The sequence below is a fragment of the Magnolia sinica genome, chromosome 11, assembly GCF_029962835.1.
Source record: "Magnolia sinica isolate HGM2019 chromosome 11, MsV1, whole genome shotgun sequence".
NCBI classification, from domain to species: Eukaryota; Viridiplantae; Streptophyta; class Magnoliopsida; order Magnoliales; family Magnoliaceae; genus Magnolia; species Magnolia sinica.
Window position 1 is genome coordinate 78,123,769 of NC_080583.1, and position 21,916 is coordinate 78,145,684.

The following is a 21,916-nucleotide window of genomic DNA, read 5'->3' on the forward strand; positions in this document are numbered from 1 at the left end:
GGTTGAAGCAATCATCATGGGGTTGGTTTGAGAAGTTTAATAGTGTGGTTGTACCATTTAGATTAAAAAGAAGTAAAGTAGATCACTTAGTCTTCTCAAAACACTCTACCTCTGACTACATAATACTTGTTTTGTATGTGAATGATATTATATTGACTACTAATAACTTAGAGGGTATGGAAAAGCTGAAGTCATATCTTCAAACTCAGTTTTGGATCAACGACATTGGTATTCTTCGATATTTTTGGGCATTGAAGTGGCAAGAGCAAAAGTTAGAATAAATCTATGCCAAAGAAAATATACTTACCATTTGTTGAAAGAAACAGGGACATTAGGTGCCAAACCAGTTGATACACCAATGGACCCTTATCTCAAACTTGAAACTAGAAAGAAAAACTGTTAAAAGACCTTGGTATGTATAGGAGACTTTTGGCAAACTCATCTATTTGACCATCACCGGGCTTAATATTACCTTTTCAGAGTGTGATGAGTCAATTCATGCAAAATCCAAGGACATCACATCTAGTAGTAGTTATAAGGTTCCACAGGTTTTTTCAATGTTCCCCTGGGAAGGTTATCCTATACAGAGCTCGTGGTCATTTTCAGGTAATTGGTTATCCATATGCAAATTATGCTAGAAGGTTGACTACAGGTTGTTGCACCTTCCTAGGCGATAATATGGTTACTTGAAAAAGTAAGAAACAAAACGTTGTTGCCACTAAAGATGATTATAGGTTAATGGCATATACGACTTATCAACATATATGGTTGAAATCTCTTCTCGAAGAATTGGGATTCAAAGTTTATGTTCCAATGTCTTTACATTATAACAATCGAGTTGCAATACATATATCCAATAATCATGTGTTTCATGAGAAAACGAAGCATATAAAAATTGATTGCCATTTCATTCGAGACAAGATATCTCAAGGACAAATCCACACACCTTATGTTTCGTCTCATGATCAAATTGCATATTTTTTTTTTTTTCTTTTTTTTTGAAACAATGACAATTTTATTGATAAAAGGCCGCAGACTAAAGAAAACAAAGAACTGAAAAAGAAACACAAAAGATAACAAACAGCTACATGCTCTTGAAAAAACGCAGTTCAACAAACTTGTTTCCGAACTGGACATGCAAGACATCTATGCTCCAGCTTGAGGGAGAGTATTAATGGATATGGGTATGGGGCATATTTGGTTATGGGCCTACGGCCCACTTATTGCTTAGTTTTTTTGGTATTGGAATATGCTAGACATTATGTTTATTGTATTAGGGTTGCCTTCTATCACTAAAATATAATAGAGAATATAATAGAGTATTAATGGATATGGGTATGGGGCGGATTTGGTTATGGGCCTACGGCCCACTTATTGCTTAGGTTTTTTGGTATTAGGGTTGCCTTCTATCACTAAAATGTAATAGAGAAGGTCCTCTCTCATTTCCCACCCATGTGCCGAATCTAGAGGTGCATGCGTACTTGCCAAAACATCTTGACCATTGTCGTGGTTTGCCTTTGACAATCACAAGTGAATAGATAAAATACGAGCAGATGATATGAATCTCATCAATAATGTCAAAAAGGTTCCAAAGTAAAACATACCTCAATCTTTCACAGAGGCGGACCAAGGCATCTGATCCAGTTCTGTATGCAACATCTTCAATCTCCGAAGCATTAGATATAGTCACGCTGTCAGCAAGCCTGAATTCACATAACTCCTTCAAAGAGTATGCATCAGTTAATACAGCTGAATGACCGCCACCAGCTGCCAGTTTCCGCACTTCCCCAACGCACCTGCACCAGTAAACTTCATCAATTCAGTATATAATTGAGAGCTTTGCAAAACCCACATGCATGTTACATCCAAGCACACCAGGTGAGACCCACTGTCTAGATCACCTGGAGCAAACGCCACAACCATCAACTAAAAAGGCAGCTGGTTTAAAAATAAAAAAGAGTTGATGAGTGATGGGCCTGATTCTTAGGTCAGATCATCTACAAAGTGGCTGATGCGCAGCTCAGATGTCCACCACACTTCCAGGCAGCCATGTGCAGAGTGGTGTCCATGTGTGTGCACGCACATGATTAGCAAAATTCAACCAATGATGAATATATTGTTAGAAGGAAAAAAAGAAAACAATAGAAAATATGAGGTCCATGAGGAAGCTAAGCATATCATAGTGACCACCCTACCAATCAATAGGTGACGGGTACCAAGCGTATGTAGATTTTTCATTAGCTGCCTGACCATAGCTATTATAACCCCACCCACGAATCCTTCCATCTTTCATGGAAACAAGAGTGTGAGAATGTCCGCATGCGACGAGTTGCACACCAGCCGGTACGACCAAGTTGGGGATATTCCGAAGCAGCATATCTGACTCATTAGGAGTGCATGAAAAGAATCCATTTTGGGGACCAAGCCCTAATTGCCCTGCTTGCCCACCACCCCAAGCATATAATGCTCCTTTTACAGTTACAGCACATGTATGCACACCACCACATGCAATGTCCTTCACGACCATCCCATCAAGGGCAACCACTCGCCTAGGCAACAACTCTTTATCAGCAGACTGAAGAGAGCAATGCCCAAGCTGACCCATACTTCCTAGCCCCCAAGTATATCTGAAAAATTCAAAGCAAATTTCAATGTAAAAAAAAAATAAAAATAAAATAAAAAAGAAATGCAAGTAACAAGTGTACTGACATTCAAGTTTGAACATTCTCCAATATGAAGATGAGATACACAGTCCATATTTCAGCAGCATACAAACCATAGAGAAGCTAGCCTCATATAGAGGAACTTCACAATGATCAGATAATTAGCATACAAACCTGGTGCAGGAAAATCTTAATATACACAAAGTCTTGTCACCAGATAAGAATAGCACATGGATGCATAAAAGATATTCTCACAAAATATCTGCTTTTTTAGAAGTCTGAAATGGCAGCAGGGTTGACCGTAAAATGGCATAGGAATGAGAAATAAATAAATAAATAAATAAGAAGAACCACCGATTGTTCAAACGGTAACTATTTCTCGCTAAAAGAAATTGCATGTTACTAGAAATCAAGATTCGATGGAAAAAATGCAAGGGAATGATACACAGGATGAAGGGAAACAGAACAGAAAAATGATTTAGAATCTTTACAAATCTTGGTTGTGTGAAGTCTCAACACACAATCTGGAAGAGTTGCACTTAGAACAGTGAAGCATTGTACCCCAAGAAAAACCAATAGCAGGTTTCAAAGAGTTAATGGAAAAAATTCATTCGTTCATTCAACTATTCATAAAAGAGTTTTTACACGCATACTTTTCCCAAAGCAAAAGAAACCTTTACATAATCCTAACCATCCATTAATTCTAATTCTAACCATCTATTTTAATAAAATTCAATAATGACAATAATATCTCTAAATCTCATCACAAATTGACAAACAAAGGACTTCCTTGAGTGGATCATAACCAGTGTTCGAAGTATCCGTATCGCTACAAGTTTCGCCAGCTAGGGATATGGAAACAATACCGATTTCGCTGATAATATTACCGATATCACCAGAAATGTGGGGAGACATGGGGAAAACAGTGAAATTTTCAATGAAACTCTAGGAGATGCTAAGATACACATTTGCATATTTAGGAATCAAAAAATTGTAAAAAAGAATGCATATATAATAAGTTTCCATTTAATGGGGGCTAAAACACAAGTGTTGCTGTAAGAAATGAGTCCAACCATCCCATCCATCCGTCCAACCATCCCAACTATCCATCCAACCATCCATCCAATCATCCAACCTTCATCAAACATCCATTGATATTTTAGAATATCGACTAAAATATCACCAATCTCGATATTTCACTAAGAAATTGTCAGCAATTGGAAAGGAAACAAAAGATTGTGGTCTCGATATCGCCCATGTGATAACGATAATATCACAATATTATCGTTGACAAATTAAACACAACATACAACCATGCGCCCATATATTTTTTTTTTTAATGAAATGGAAAATAAACAGATGTTTGGTGATATAGATACATTGGCAATATTATTGAAATATCACCGATACATGAGCGATACAAGCGACACCTGGAATTTACACAGTAAAAAATATTGGCGATACATTGGCAATACAAGCAACACCTGACATAGTCGAAAATATTGGCGATACATCACCAATACGTAGAATTTCTGATACTACCAATGTTATCGGTATTGCTACCAGTGTTATCGGTATCCCCGAGCTAGAGATATAGATATCAAGGATATTTAGATAATATCGGTAATACTTCGAACAATGATCATAACTTACTCAATTCATATTAGAATTGCATGAACTTGGGCTCCTTAAAGGCCTACTACATAGGCTTTCAAAGGGGACCAACTTCATGTCATTCAAATATTTTTAGTACCCGAAATGTGACCCACAAAATAAGAACGAAAATAATGAATTTAAACCCCAAGAAATTAATCATGACATCAAGTATGTTCTTTAAGTATAGATGTAAGCATCAAGGATACATGCATTGGATCAACCTGACAAATCTCGCTATTAATTTTAGAATTGAATACAACAATATCTTTGTACTAGCATGTTATATTTACAGTAACGTGGTCCAGCTCAATTTAAGATTAATGGCGATATACATTAGCAGAATTTTTTTGCAACCATATATAAATACTGAAAGATCCTACATCTTCCTACATCATTGCTACCTAGAACATGATGCTATTCCTATAGATGTTGAGATAACACAGGAATATTTCAATGGTTAACTCATGCTCAAGCACAAAAGCATGCAATCAAAGAACCACAATCTAGGTCCATAAGCAATGTTGTCAAAATCTTACGATTTACGATTTGAGTCAAATCTTAAGCAAAACAATTTGAATCCCACCTTTGAATCCCTTTTTATATGAATCCTAAGATTTTTTGATTTGAATCCTACGATTTACTATTCGAATCCCGATTTACGATTCAAATTATGCATGTTCTCTTCTATTTTAAGCTTCATATGGCTTTCATTTTATGTTTTTAAATCGGTGGGGGCTTTAAGAATCATTTAGAAAAAACCTTTAAAAAAATGAATCGTTTAGAAAAGACAAATTATTTTATTTTGTTCTTTACAAGAGATTAAATGATATATATTCTCTTCAACGTTAAATTGTGGAGTTCTTAACTAGTCAAAACACCAAATTGATGTCTGACTTATCTAGAATGTTTTTATAGATGGTTACGATCATGTTGACTTATATGTATTGTGGAATGATGGTTAGCAATCAAAATATCTTTTTTTCATTGGTCTACAAAATCAAATGCCGGTTTTCAACGTGATTCTACATTCAAGCAAGTTAACAAGAACATAAATTATTAAAGGATCCTCGTATGTTTTTAAGGAAAATTTCTTGAAAGACTTAAAGATAAGAATCCTTTAACACTATCATGACATGGTATTACTTGGTGCATGTTGATGGCAAAAGGATGATTGCTGATTTTTTTTTTCCTGATTTATTTATATTTTTCATATTTTTAAGAAGATCATAAGAAAATCTTACAATTTACGATTCAACCTCTATTACACGATTTGCAATATGATAACGATTTTGACAACATTATCCATAAGGTAGATTAAAAAAAGCTATGTTCAAAAAGAGTTTTACAAACTTGAGATGATCATCATCATCTAAGCCCTATCCCAATTAATTGGAGTCAGCTACATGAATCACGTTCCACCATTACACTCTTTCAAGGGCCGCGCCTTCAATTAGACCATAGGTCATCTAGTTTGTTCTTACTACTTCCATCCACATCCTTTTGGGCCTTCCCCTTGCCCTTTTAGAGCCTTCAACTTGTATTAGCTCATTCCACAACCATCAAGTCACCAATCCATCATCTGCATGCAAAATTCTCTCACAAATATGTGCAACTTGCACAATAAATGAGTGAACTACAATCACAACACTAAAGAGAATACACACACAATAGCTTGTGGGGACATGTGCAACACATGCAACACAATGTGAGTGAATTACACGTACAACTCACAACAATTGAGAGAATATACACACAGTAGCTTGTGGAGATGTGTGCAACACGTGCAACAGAATGTGAGTGAATTACACTCACAACTAACAACAAGGGCCTCATAAAGGAAGAGATAATGAACTAAAAAGGAAAGATTCACTACTTGTAAAATCCCTTACATCAAGTCAAGCATTACGTCGAACACTTTCACGGAATAAGAATATCAACTTCATAATCACTATCAACATGATTTGGCATTGCATTTCATAGCCCCATAACATTAGAACAAGAAGGAATAAAGAAATTCCAGCAAAAAAAAAAAAGGTTCGACGGCACCCACTTCTCACGAAACACGTCATAGCACACCCGAATCTTGACGAAATTTCATTATTCTTGTTTCTGGTGATTGCACATGATAAATCGGACCTGCTCCATGTGGAAAAGTCATCCAAAAAAAACCTTCAGAATAACAAGAAAACCAAAATCTAGACTTTTTCCAATTTTTCTCTATTTAACTTCTCTAAAAATGCAAAAAATAAAATAAAATAAAATAAAATAAAAATCATCATTATTCCTCTAAATCAAGATCTAACCAAATCCCATATTTTCCTGCTCCAAAAAGACTACCTAGCCATACACTGCTGACATCATCCATACATACCCGCTATTATAGGCTGTGACCAAGTCCCGACAATCATAGGCTCCAATACCAAGTAGAAATCTGTTATAGAAGAAATCTATGGGAGAATAAGAGAGAGAGGGGAGAGAGAGAGAGAGAGAGAGAAAGAGACTAGGGCGCGCGCATGCGCACACACACATTAACCTTAAAAGAAAGATAGAATGCTCCACAAGAGTACATGGCATGCATACACACACACAAACAAAATTACATGCTTTTCCACATCCTCATCATATTATCTATTAATGCTACTCCTAAGTTCCCCAAGATGCATTCATTTCTACTTCTATCCTTCCTCATCTTACCACTCATCCATCTCAACATCGTCATTTCAACTACATTCATCTTATAAGCATGTTGTTCCTTAGCTACCCAATATTTTGTCACATAAAGCATGGCTGGTCTTATAGCTATAAAACTGTCCTTTCAGTTTGAGTAGTACACGATGATCACATAAAAGAGGCACATCACCATTTCTTCCACCCAGCTTGAACTCTATGGCCAACATCCTTCTCAAACTCTCCACCCTCATGAATTATTGACCCAAAGTATTGAAAGTGGTCATTTTGGGAAACTTCTTGGTCAACGATCTTAATAAATTCCTCATTTTTACTCCAATCATTACTAAACCATATACTCCACTTTAGTCCGACTAAATTTAAATCCTTCATATTCTAAAGCACCCTTCCGTAAATCTAGCTTAGTGTTTATGCTCTCCCTCATTGTCGATCAAAACATGTCATTTGCAAACAACATACACCATAGGATCTCTTCCTGCAAATGCTTCATTAACTCATCCATAACCAATGCGAAAGGTATGGGCTCAATGTTGACCCCTAGTGCAAGCCTATAGAAATTGGGAGCTCACTTATCTCTCCACTAGTGGTCCTCACATTTGTTATTGTTCCCTCATACATATCCTTAAATTATATCAATATCTCCTCTTGAAACTCTTTTCTTTCCCAATGCCCACCAAATTAACTCTCTAAGGAACCTACCATATGCTTTCTCTAAGTCAATAAAGATCACGTGGAGATCCGTCATCCTCTCCCTATATTTGTCCGTCAATTGTCCAAGTAGGAAAATAGCTTCAGTGATGGGAGCTCACTTATCTCTCCACTAGTGGTCCTCACATTTGTTATTGTTCCCTCATACATATCCTTAAATTATATCAATATCTCCTCTTGAAACTCTTTTCTTTCCCAACGCCCACCAAATTAACTCTCTAAGGAACCTACCATATGCTTTCTCTAAGTCAATAAAGATCAAGTGGAGATCCGTCCTCCTCTCCCTATATTTGTCCATCAATTGTCCAAGTAGGAAAATAGCTTCAGTGATGGACCTCCCAGACATGAAACCAAACTGATTTTCTGACATATTCATCCCATGCCTTAGTCTTTGCCCAATCACTCTCTCCCAAGTTTCGTAGTATCACTCATAAATTTAAATCCATGATAGTTAGCGAAATTCTATATGTCTCCTTTACTCTTATATATAGGTACCACGGTGCTTTTTCCTCAATTTATCTGGCATTTTCTTCGATCTTACAACCTTGTCAAACAACTCTGTCAACCAAAATAGCCTTATATGATATCTCCCATACACTTTCAAAACCTATTGGTATACCATATGGTCTGAGGCCTTTCTTGTATTCATCTTTCTCAAAGCTTCTTTCACTTCAAATATCCTATTCTTACGGAAGTATCTATGGCCTTTGACATCATTTAAGTTTATGGTTCCTTCTACCCCTATGCTCTTAGAGTGGTTGCTATTTAACCAGTTTTGAAAATAGCTTCTCCGACTTCATTGATCTCATTGTCCTTTACTAGTGCCCTCCGGTTATTGCTCTCAATGCATCTAACATGATCTAGGTCCCTACCCTTCCTCTCTCTCATTTTTGTAAGTTTGAAGACATCTTTCTCACCTTCTTGTCCCCAATCTATTATAAAGATCATAATAGGCCTTAATGTTTAGCCCCGCCTGCTATTTTATTAGCAATCTTTTTAGCATAGCTTTCTAAGCTTGAGATGGAAATCTTAAAGAAGATTATTGGCTTTCTTTCTTTTTCTTTTCTTTTTTTTTTCTTTTTTCCTTTTTTTTTTGGGCGGGGGGGGGGGGGAGGATGATTAAAAGCAAAAATTTCTCAAACCTGAATTACTTAAACACTTACATCAAAGAAAAATAATTATAAATAAATAAAAACTTGAACAGGCATGGTGTCTGACCAAATCAACTTTTAAGAAGATAGTGGCTTGATTATTCATACATAAGAAATTACAGGAAGCTTATTTCCCATAAATGTGGTTTTCTGAGAGCAGAAAGGGTGACAATCCATGGTGGAAAGTGATTTGCGGGTTTACATTAGCAACCAGGAGACTAATTTCACTATTTGGATCACAAGCTGGAACCTGTGTCAACCTGTGAGGGCATTGAAGACTACAGAGGTCACTTCAGCTAAGATACCCAGATACTCACATCTGCCAAGTATATCATGTCAGGCATGACACGACAATGATACTCATACAAGATATTCTGGTACTTTGTAGAATTTTTTTTAAATGGATCCTACCATCTCAGGTTCATTGTGTTTAAAATCCTAGGAATTTTCTTGTATTCTCATCTCTCAGATGCTGTAAAAAAATTGAAGTGATGTAAAAGCTCATAGTTTCATGGGATACATGCTGGAATGACTGGAAAACAATACCTTACTTCATCATCATCATCATCAAAGCCTTATCCCAGTTAATTAGGGTCCGGCTAGAACAATACCCTGTTTAATAAGATTAAAATTTAGTTTCGACCCCAACTAACTTGGATAAGGCTTAGATAATGATGATGAATTAATTCAAACGAATGGGTCAGCTGTTTTAAGAAAGAAACTCATTGATGAAATGTTTTTAGTAATAATGATTGTTATATACATCATGTGTGCCGTACAGCCCACCTGGACGGTGGATATGGGCTTAGCCCGTCTTTTATCTCATTGCCTAGGGTTTTAGATTGATTCATTTTTTATCATTGATAAGAATTCCTGTTTAGGACATAGTTGGAATTTTTGCTTTCATTAATAGCGGCAGCAGGGGGCTGTGGGCTCTTTCGCATGTTTCAATCTCTTTAATATATTAATATAAGTCAGCTGCTTCTAAGAAAGAAATTCAGATGTCGTTTATGGGCTCTCATATTCCATTCCTTTTTTCCTTCAACTCTTGACCATTTGCAACTAAATTGTTCCGTTAGTTAATTGGCACAACAACCAGCTACTATACAAGGAAAATGAACATCTGACTAGATTTATTCCTCGAATCACGAGCCAGATCTCCCCCTGTTTCCAGCCTCAAACAAGAATGGATGAGTGGGCCACAGTTATATGTTAAAGTCCATGGTGTGGCTCGCCTGATGAGTGAACGAGAATACTATTAGGTGCCAGAAGATCTTCATGGATGGGCCCACCACTTGAATGGCTCAAATTTCCCATACATACGACATGACGGTGGTAAAGATGGCTGCATGCTAGGTTAGCATGTTGTTGGCTTTGAACACTTATGGGTGCTTGAAAACCTAGGTAAGCTAGTAAGCTAAACTAACAAGCAAGTGGTACATACAGCCATAGAATAAAATGTATGAAGCTCTGAGAGAAAGGCTGCTCAATGTTTCATTTATTAGGACTTATAAATAAAAATGTATCACAAAATAATAGGGAAGGATCTGGTTTTAAACTATATCTAAGATAGTTACCAGACCTCTATATCTATATACGCCACATACATGTATGAGATACAGAGTTCATCTGCTGGACCGTGTCATGGATGAGCCATAACCGGGAAAAATAATCAGGTGACCTTAGCCACAATTGAAGGATTTTTGAGATATACAAATAATTATTAGAGAAAATATCTTTCAAAAAAAAATATTAGACAAAATATCTTTCAAAAAATTTATTAGAGAAAATATCCAACCAAAGTTCCTCATACAACAGGAAGAAGTCCTCCGATTGACAGCTAGGATCATATAAGAGTAAAACCTATCATGCACACCTCAGCATGTGAACCATTCGTTTATTGCAGGCATGCGACATATCCAGATACGAAGTGATTATGGCTCAGATCTCATTTATGCATGCCATGTGTACAGAAATAGATTGCTTGAAAACTGCTTTAATTTTATGCCAATTAGCAGGGGCCACAAGTGTATATCACTAGCAAATCACCAGGTTAACTGTACATAAGCAACCAAGCCAGTGAGTGGTTCCCCTATGTTCATCAATTGGGTATGACAAAAGGGGGGGGAAAAAAAAGAGGTATCAGAAAAGTATGATGTCAGTTGGTTAACTATACATAAGAAACTGACGTAAAACACAGACTGGTGAGTTCAGATGCACTCCTTTTCCTTTGTATTCACTCATCCACCAACTGGGATGTTTTTACTAGAAGATCTTTCTAAAATCTTCAAAAACGTTATTTGTGTCATGCGGAAAATCCACATGTTTCTCAATAGTAGAATCTCCAGCTATCAATGTCCTTTCAGATCACTTACACCTCGCCACTTTCTGATATGGCTGCCGAGTGGTACTCCCCGCATGACACTTGGGTAATCTTCACAAGCTCAGGGGCTTCATCAAGGAACCTCACATAGGCATTTAAAATGCGAGCTCCTTGCAGTCCTTCGCAAGTAAAACCTCTGCCAAGCTGACCACACTCATTATAGCCTGGTTTATCAGAACAGTAATGCAACTCTAATTAATATTTAATTCTTAACACAAAACCACAGTAATATTCAGGGGTTTATTCTCCTAGACAGTTCATGCATGGAATAGAAAAATAGTAAACAAGTATATAATATATTTCAGATTAGGAATTAAACAAATTTACGCTTGTGATTAAAATCCTGGAACTACAGTGCAAGCTTTTCTCAAACAGAGAAGCAAAAGTAGCACAAAAAATCCTAAATATTGATACAAAAGACCAAGGCTCTGTTTAGTAGCAAGAGACATATATTGTGGTAGGCACACTTGCAGCAAAAGGCATAATCATTACACCTTTTTCATTCATTTCATTTATCTGTAGTGCTTAAGAGGAAAAAGTGATCAATGAGAAAAAAATTGCACAAATGTAAATTAGCATGATCACTAGAAGAAAAAGAATGAAAAGGTGTAATGCTTGCACCCCTGCAGCAAATGTTCCTACCACGATATCATTTTATACCCAGCTACCAAATGCAGCCAAAATAAAATAGTAATGAGTATATTATGACATTACCCCATGCCTGTAGTAAGCCATCATCTGATAGAGCCATCACATGAACTGCCCCACAAGAGACTTGGCGGACAATCTGTAATAACAGATATTTTATTATTAGAACTTTTCCATAGGAAATAGTGGAGACATCAATGAAAGACATGCATATAGCTCACAAACCACAACCATGACTCAACAAAACCATGGGCTAGGTTAATATTAAGCAGCATGCAAAATATGAAGGATGTTATTCAAATGCTGGCATGTTGCAATAATCTAAATTATAGATGACAGGGAATGACATGTCAAATTCTGCTGAGAGGTGGAAATAGAGGCCAGCAAACATGAACAACAACCTATGCAGTAAAATCCTCAAGACATCATATTTTCTGAAAGCAGTTAAAGGAAGGTGCCTCAAGTCGAATGCCCAGGAACCACCAGAGGACCAAGTTGAATGGTGTAACAATTGCTTAAACTATTACATCCATAACTTGCCATGATGTAGCCTATTCATATGAATGCATTTGCTCTGTTGATGTAAAATAGTTTTCTGTTGAATTGAATAAAGGCCTTTTCATTTCTGACAAAAGAATATGATAACATACTTATTCATTCATAGACGGATCAATTGTGAAGTATATCAATAGTGGGGTTTCGGATACAGGAAGACAAGTGGTTTGGGCATTAGAGAGAGAGAGAGAGAGAGAGCACAATAATGCTGGTGGGATTGAAGTTTGCAGGAAAGCAACATGCCCAACCTCATAAAATTGTATTTGTATCCTTGTCTCTCTAACGGTATAGATGTCAAAGTGCATAATAAGCTAAGACGTCAAAGGAACAAACTCAGGCATAGAAGAGTATGAAGAGAGAACAGATGGAAAAAAAAAAAGGAACCCATAAAGAAAAGTTTGAGCTTGTTTTTTCCACTTTAAGCCTTCAGGCATCGAGAAAATATGACCAAAATTTCCCTACAAGAAAAAGATACAGTGGTAATGCCACACAACAATAAATCCAAAACAGCTCGGATTGGCAAATTTAGACTTGACTGGCTTGGCCCAGCTTTGGCAATTTGACATGGTATGGTTCATCTAGTTAGAAAATAATGAGAAATAAAGGAATCAAGTCCAAGAGAAATAAGGGAAATTCCCACTGATATGCTGAAAAAGAACCAACTAATAAAAAAGAGGATGAACATTTACCCACACCAAGCCTCTGAGCATAATAAACATATTTCATCAAACTTTGTTTCCTTATCAGTTTTAAGGGTCTCAGTTTTGCTTCTATCCCTTAATGTTGATTGTTTGGCATCAATGCCCCAAGTAATAAGAACTTTAACGTTTCACCCATGAAATTAAACTAAATAATCCGATCCATAATAAAAAATACTACATTGCTAATCTTCCTCTTAGAACCCAGTCATGTATCTCTCTTCGGCTGAGGGCATTAGTGAAATCATATTGTATTAGGTGGTATGGCACATGCGACACGTGGAGCAAGGGGATAGAGAAATGGGAAGAGATCCAGAGGGGAGAGAGAAGTTGAGGGAGGAGTTGGGGTTACATGCAGGTACGAGTCACATATTGGAAACTTCCCTGTTCTTTCCCTTGCTATGTAGCCCACTCGAGTCCCAATCCACCTAATTTTTGGGATGACATCGTAACATGATCTGACACAATAGATGTACATAGTGGATGTCACACAACCATCGGGGTGGGACCCATGGAGCCTTTCCGACTGTTCTCCCCAATTAGATGGTGGACTTCTCTCATTGAAGAGAAGAGATCGTTGTCCGCTACAACCATTAAAAGAAGTGCAAGTAAATGGGTGCAATTCATGTTGTCCCTTATGCAATAAAATCTCAACCATTCTCGAACAAGCAGCTCAATTTAAATAGCATGCAAAGTGTAACCATAACACTAAGTAGCACACTGAACCGCTTAGGGTGTAGAGTATGCTATATGCCATGTAGCGTATTGCATTGGTAGCACATGCTACAATGGAGTTCGATTTTAAAGCCCCAAAACCTTAAAGTTTTGGCTCCAAACTTTCATGTTTGTTTGGCATGAATTATAAAATGGTAGTGAATCATCCCCCTCACAAGTGCCACTAAAGTACAGCCGACCATGCAAACTGTGGGTCCGACCATGTACCGAGCACATCCCTATAACCACACCCATCATGCAATTGTAATCATATACAGGAATGCCAAGTGTACGGCTGAAGAGTTATAACCATTTATTAAAGTGTAAAAGTAAAACTAACATACAAGGCTAGCCCTTTTAAAATAAGGCTTTTAAAAGAAAACCCCTAATGCTTCAAGCCCTTCAACCAAACTTCACTGCTAACCCCAAATTTCTTCCTTCCAATTAGCTCTATCCAAACTAGCAACGAAGACAAAAAAATTTAGACCCCTTTTTATGTCCGTACAGCTGTGGAGCTCAAGTTTTTTTGTTTTTTTTTCTAATTGATTTAAAGCTCAAAAGTGGTAAGTTCTTCCTCTTAATTTCTGTTAATGAGTTTTATTTCATTTTGGATGTAGATTTAAGGTATTTTTTGGCTTTTTTCTTTCTTCTTTTTTTTTTTCCTTTCCTTTTAGGAAGCTGGTTCCTATGCTACGTTGTAGAATAAGCTTTGCTCTACAACTCTTTTGTTGTGTGGGGGGCCCTACTTTGATGAGCATATGGCATGGCATCCAACCCATCTAGTCCATCATGTGGGCCACCACTACAGTGATTTTTGGAGTGGTTGTGCATTGTTTTTGGTGTGGCAAATGTGATGATTGGATAGGATTTTCTTTAATTTTTATATGGTGGTTGTGCATTGTTTTCTATTTTGTGGCCCATTAGCCAACCTGTCCAACTGAGCAAGTTTGATCCAACCACCAAATGGGTGACCACACTATAGTGGAGGGTGACTATCAATTTTTTTATGATTGGATGGACCTAATTTTTGCAAAATCTCAATCACCCAGTTACACATGGTGGGCTCCACAAAGTCAAGTCCCATTACCCTTTTTTCTATTTTTCTATTTTTCATAGTTTTCCAATTATTTTAATTAAAAAAATAGTAGTATTGCGTGGCTTACGCTACGCACTATAGAGCACTGAACACTAGACACTATTTAAAACACTGAAGCAGCTACATCGTTATAACGCATTTATCATCTATTAACGAATGTTGTCAAGACTATGGTGAGGGCAAAATTGTCCAAAGCTATTCGTGTTATATATAGTAGAGATAAGTCTTCAACATAGTAGTACATGTTCATGTCTATAGAGTTACTACCGATGATAATGTGACTCGCTTGGAAATTAACATAAATGATTACAGATCAGATACAAGCCTACAGTTTCCATATTTTTGATAGATTTCTAATTCAGAAGAGCAGACTCCATTTCTCCTTGAAGCTTACAACACAGCAACCAAGTGTCTAAATTGACTTCAGGCTTAATGCCATATCCTGCCTGACAATATGTCTTGCAGGGTATGTTTGTGAACATTTCAACAGGTTTAATCAAATTCGGCATCAATTCCAGCATCAAGAGTTTCAAGAGTAAACAGCAACTAATTCTTCATCATCATCATCAACATTGCAGACCTATCCTATCTACCTCGAGTTGGCTTTACAAACAAATCTTGTTTCCTGGTCAATTTTATTGAGGCTCTATCCTCAGCATAAGTTTGACGACGGCTGGCGGCTGCCAACCTGCAGCCTTCCTTTATCCAGACTGGGGACCAGCAATGAGAGCACAAAACTCCCACAGGCGCAATATAGTAGACTATTACATAGGTTGATTACACTGAAGCACTATCTAATAGTTTATTACATAGGTTAATTACAATCAACAAGTTTTTTTAAAACCAATTATATTCATAATTTCACCATCTAATATGTTTTCAGTAGATAAAAAACCATTATTACATGTTTGCAACACATCAAGAGAATATTGCTTATAAGAATCTCTCTCCACAAATCGCCGCTCTAATTTACAACACGTTTGAAAAAAAAGAAGAAGAAGTTTGGATGCAGCCTGCTCAAACTAAGCCAGTGCTCCATCAATATCCAGCCAATATTCAAATTATCGATCACAAAATTAAATTAATCAAGCAGAAAGAAATAAAAGTATACCGTGTTTGGAGTAAAGGCTCCCCAAAAAAGGTGCGGATAATTGGATCCCTGACAAGATAAAAAAGAATTGTAAACTTGGAAGATGAATACAACATATAGAAATGACAAACCAAAAGAGTAAATTTTGCACCTGATTTTGCCCCCAAACCCAAATTCTACTGGTGGATACATTTCCATCATTTTCACGAGGTTCTGCAATGGCAGCTGTACAGTGTGCTCCACAAGAAACTGATTTCACAAATTCTGTTTCTAATAGCTTTACTTTTTGGGGGTATTTCCTACCCTCTTCAGTTCCATCTCCCAACTGGCCAAAGTCATTGGAGCCTGTGTTCAATGATAAAGATGATTAAATGATCACTCATAGATTAATCGGAATTGTCACATAATGAGACATAACCACTCCACGCCCAATAGAATGAGAGAAACATAGCATATTCATTATGACATCATGTTGATGCAGTCAGATTTCAAAGAAAATTACTTTTGAATATAATGATCATACATACCAGATTTCAACAGTCAATAATAGTGGTAAAACACACACAGGAGTCACTAAATCCCCCCTCAATCTGCTTCCGAATAACAAGCCCTCTCAAAACTACTATGGTCCCCATGCAGCATGGTTCTGAATATTCGTAATGGGGGGTGTGTATCAGCCCGGTGATAAGACATAGGCGTCGTATATCGGTATCGGCCCATATCAAAATGCAAGGGCCCATTTTGTTTTTTTTTTTTTTTCCTCCTTCAAAGTCAAAGAATCAAGGAAAATATCAAAAAGAAAAAGGAACAGTGAGATACTAAAGAATATATCATTGCTTTGTGTTTTGGACAGGTATATAATGTTGTATTCGACCACTCTTTGATGAGAATGGTCTATTGGCTTGACCAGTTAAAAATGGAACAAATGAGCCTCAATTAAACACATAGACCAGTTAAAAATGAATCAAATGGGCTCCAATTAAACACAAATCAAGCATGATGTGGTAAATTAGGGCCCATTAAATACAACAAAGGAAGATAAAAACATGAAGAAAAAAAAAAGGTGATGGCTAACAGTTTACACTTGTTTCCAATTTTTTCCATAATGGTCTATTTCACTTCAATTCATTAAATCCCGCTAAATCTTGTGTTTGATCCCCAAAAAAGCCTAAATCTAGTTTGAATGACTTTCTAAACTTCCTCTACGGTTGAAATGCAAAAAACAAAGAAGAAGCAGAGGAGGAAATTTGAAAAGAAAAAAAATCAATTTTTGGCCTTGAAGGGCATATCGGCCTGTATCAGCCCATATTGGCCATATCAGCCAATACAGCTCAATATGGCCCATTCTTTTTTAGGGTGGGCCAATTCGGCCCCATATCGCATATCGTATCAGGCCAATATGCATAGATGCAGCCCTATTGCTCAATATGATAGCGATATTCAAAACTATGGGACAAACAATCCATGGTCATTTATCTTCTCTTCAATCTGCCTGTCCATTTGGATTTTTTCAGGTTTTTCTTGGGTTTGAGCAGTAAAAAACTGACATGTCTGTTTACTGTTCCAGCCACTAAATGTTTTTAGCTGCACCAGATGTCCAGTTCAAGTCAAATATACAATCCGACAAACCAAAGTTTCTCTAAGTCCAAGCAAGATATGTACTGAATAACCAATACTATGCATTAAAATATGTACCAGTGATAAATCAAATCCCGAATTCAAGCAATGTCAAAGCTCCAACTTTTAGATCAACTAGATATTATTTTTCTCCAACACCATAAAGACCTTATCAGTAAGCTACATGACACAACAAAATTTCAAATTTTGAGTAACAATGGTGATCAAAGTCATATATGGAAACTTAGATTAATTTGATGGCCAGGATTGATGGGAGCAAGTAGAGCAAGGTTTAGGGTAGAAGAACCCATACATTAATGCCTCTGACACCATGTCACCTAAAGAAAAACTCTTGGAGAAACATTTTTCTCTCAACGTCAATCAAACAAGATAGTAGCCTCTACCAGTCAACTACTCTGCACTTCACTAATACAAGGCGAAAGATAGAAACATATAAATTATAGTAGAGCTTCTAAACTTCCCTAAACAATATACAATATTTCAACAAATACCACAAGACAGTTATGATTCTTATATCATTCCAGTTCCACAAAGCTGTTCTTATTTGAACAATCCAAAATCAAATCTTATGCTCTTTTTTTTCACATGCACACACACTCACACCGTAGTGGGATATCACTACCTATGGGTACTCGAACCCTAGACCTAGTGTTGAAACTCTTGTGAGTCTACCACCGGAGCAAGAGTAAGGACCCAACTACTTGTCTTTATTTTTCCATGGAATGGGCTCACTTCATGCACGCTCTAGAGTATGGAGCACGTGATAGGCTGCCACCGTCCTATCAGGGAAATACTACAGTGCATAAAAGAATCATTCCCTGCAAACTCCAGCTTTCTTGAGAGTTGAGAGTAGGGATGTCAAATCTTATGCTAAAGAGATGGAAAGATGATATACAAGTTAAAACATCCTATGCTAGACAAAGAAAGGTTAGATTTTAGGCATGAATGGACAAGTTCCCAAAGAACTACAGTTCACTCCATAAATCACTAGCTCATGGGCTGGACAGCCTGTTAGAAGAGAGAACGTGTTCCAACTCTTGCAACCTGGAATGGTGCGCCATGGAGGAGGCATGTCTTGAGTGAGCCACACTATGGCATTATTTGAATCACCCTATATCCAAATAACCACAATGACTCACCTGGAGACATGATCTTTGTTCCATAAAGCCAAAACCTACTACAACTTGATTCCATGATGGATTACAAATGGCATGGCTTAGCAAATATGGCACTGCTTTTGGAATTGGAAGATGGCACTCCCAAGACCCACCTATCCAAGGTAGGGATGAAACTAGGGCAGGTTAGGTTAGGTTGAGGGCCCCAACCTGACCCTACCTCAGGAGGACCCAACCCGCAACCCACTCAACCTAAATTCCAACCCGAGGTGTCCAACCAAAACCCAACCCAAATTCCTCTATACCGAACCCTAACCTAACCCAAGCACGTGATTATTCCAAACCCAACCCGAAGTTGCTAACCCCGAAAATAACCCAATCTCAAATCGGGTTGGAGATTTCCAACCCTAGCCTGAGCCAACGACCCTGACAACCCGACCCCAAGTCAGGTTGGGCCAGTCGTGTTCAGGTTGACCTGAGCCCAAGCTGCAGCCCTAGTCTGAGGTCAACCACTACGGATAATACTCAATTTCAATGGGATTCTACTGGCAGAAATCACCCATATCTCCCTGTCTGATGATCAGATTGAACTACAATTAGATTACCCACAGCTAATTCGACTGTGGATGCAAGGCTAAAGAAGCTTCCAATTGTAACCCAACAAAACTCCAGTAATTACCATTGCTAGCTCTGAATATGACTCAAATAAAAATTCCATCATTTCTGTCCCAGAATGCCCCATCAAATAGCGCAAGAAGACAATATATGGAATTATGGATATAACTGTCCGCTTCCAAACAATTGACAACATATCACCCAAAAAAGGGACGAAATGCAGGACAAAAATTTTCAAAACAAAATTGTGTGCCCAATAACAAAAGAGACTAACCCCACAAGAAGAGCAACCCATCAGAGGCCACAGCTGCGGTATGCTCGCGGCCACAAGCAATGTCCAACCACCGTGAATTCGCCCCTCCCGAGCACTTGAAGAGCTCAGGAGGGAGACGCTTCGGGATCCTCAAATGGCATTCCTTTCCCTTCCGACCTGTTTGCCCACATTGGTTATAGCCCCACACGTAAATCGCGCACTTGGTTGGGAGACTCACAGACTGGAATTCGCTGAAGAGTTCGTCGATATCCATTTGCAAGGAAAATGGAACCTGAAAATCATGAAAAGAGAAATTAAACTTTAAGATTGAGAAGAAAAAAAAAAAAAAAAGGATGAGACCCATCTGTGCGAAAGAAGATTTCTTTAGGAAAAGAATCTTTTCCATAGCTTCAATCACATGTCAAGGGCATGAATCTTGAATAACAAACAGAATTGGGAATTTTCAGATAGGAAGAAAAGACTATTATTAGATTCAAAGGACAATCTCCCACATAACTCAGGTCGCAGAGAAGGGCATAAAATTATAACAAGCCAAGCCACGCCATCCAAGCTCAGGCCTGACCGAAAGAGGAAAGAAAAAAGGTCAACGCATCCAAAGGCTCACATCCAGCGAGCTCTGGAACAATATGCCACAGGCTCACTGCGCATGTTAGCAATGCCCCAGATACTCCGGCACAGATCAGCACAGCCGCCAGCTCAAAAACTTCTCTTAAGAACAAAAGAAGACGATGAATCTCATCCACACGCATGTATAGCCCTGCTTATCTACAAGCCAGCATGCATCGCAATCTGTCACATGTAAGCAAGATCCGAGCATTCCATGATGTGGGCCACAATGTCTAGATCAACTCCCCCCCCCCCCCCGCCAAAAAAAAAAAATCAGGCTCAGTTCACTCAAAAGGTGGGCCAAGGCATGCAAAACAAATGGACGGCTAGGAAGAAGATGCCTTATAGGACTTCCGTTTCTTTCTTACACTCTGGCCGACCTACCTGATTTTCAGAACAGATGATCTCAGCAAAGTAGCCCATCTCAAGGAAATCCCGGATCTTGAACACACGTGCCAAATGAGCAGGGCTGTAGATGCGTGTTGTCATGGCAAACATCTATCCCTAAAAATGATAGGGGAGGAATTTGAAAACCGAAAGCAGAGAAAGGAAAAGAAACGAGAATTCATGATTTTTTTAGGGTTTCTTTGGTTGCACCAAATGTCGTGAAATTTTGCACCGAATTAGACTGATTGATCATGAAATTTCATAAGAATTGGTGCATCCAAACGCATAATATTAGGTTTCCTAATGTACCAAAAAAATCAAGAATAACAGAATATTGCAGAAGAAGAATACCTGAGAAAAAGAAGAACTTCCGAAATGTTAGGATATCTGGAGAAAGACAGGAAGCGGATTCTTCTCTCTCTATTTAAGAGAATCTTCTGGAACCAGCGAATGCCGTTGTAACTGAAAAAACGTGCTTTTCCCAATGGCCACAGTATGCACGTGTCACTATAGGTACACAGGTGCACGTGTGGGCTGAGATACGTGGGTCCGGAAATAATGCACGATGGACGGAAGCAGATTGGGTGGTGACCCCAACACCACCTAGCTGTGGGTCCCACTGTGATGTATATGCTTTATAGCCACGCGATTCGAATCTGGATCCTCTCCTTCCCAAAAATTCCTATTTTCCTATGTGAGGATTGAATTTATCAGCACCATTGCATTAGATGTGTTATAATGTTGTATGACTAAATTGCAAAAAAAATAGTAATTTCCTATTTATGACAGGCACATGATCGATGCCGGATTGAAATACATCCCATATTTTAAATTTATGACAAGCACATGATCCATGCCGGATTGAAATACATCCTATATCTAATCTGGGTTTTTTTATTTTTTTAGGGTTTTATATATACTCTATCTTAGCAAAGTAAATAAAAAAGTATATATGACATGCAATATTACGTATCCCTTAAGTTTGTTTGGTCCATCCTTATTAATATCCATGACAACCCTTTGATGCAGATGGTTGATTATGTTGGGCTTACCTTAGTACTCTTTTCAATGTGAACCATCCATCATATGTGCCTATCTTCAATGTGAATCATTAATCTTATGAGGCCCACCTTCAATGTGGGCTACCCATCATGGGGGGTCACCTTGGATGTGAATCGTCCATCAAGTTAGACATCGGATATTGATCGTCCATCATGTAAGACACACCTTT

The 21,916-nt window shown here is 37.8% G+C and overlaps 1 protein-coding gene across 5 annotated transcripts in view; it reads right to left on the reverse strand.

The window, feature by feature from the left end:
• LOC131219431 (ultraviolet-B receptor UVR8) overlaps positions 1-21,172 on the reverse strand; it is a 32,398-nt gene extending 11,226 nt beyond the window's left edge. For 3 of the 5 annotated variants that reach the window (XM_058214557.1, XM_058214556.1, XM_058214558.1), the window contains exons 1-7: positions 19,693-20,177; positions 16,202-16,395; positions 16,072-16,119; positions 11,964-12,036; positions 11,242-11,413; positions 2,196-2,627; positions 1,605-1,796 (exon numbers count right to left, since the gene is read on the reverse strand). In XM_058214557.1, the coding sequence (XP_058070540.1) occupies positions 1,605-1,796; positions 2,196-2,627; positions 11,242-11,413; positions 11,964-12,036; positions 16,072-16,119; positions 16,202-16,395; positions 19,693-20,077 (1,496 nt within the window). In that variant the 5' untranslated portion in view covers positions 20,078-20,177. The other 2 variants (XM_058214559.1, XM_058214561.1) reach the window with 2 other exon arrangements.
• Positions 21,173-21,916: the final 744 nt, after the last annotated feature.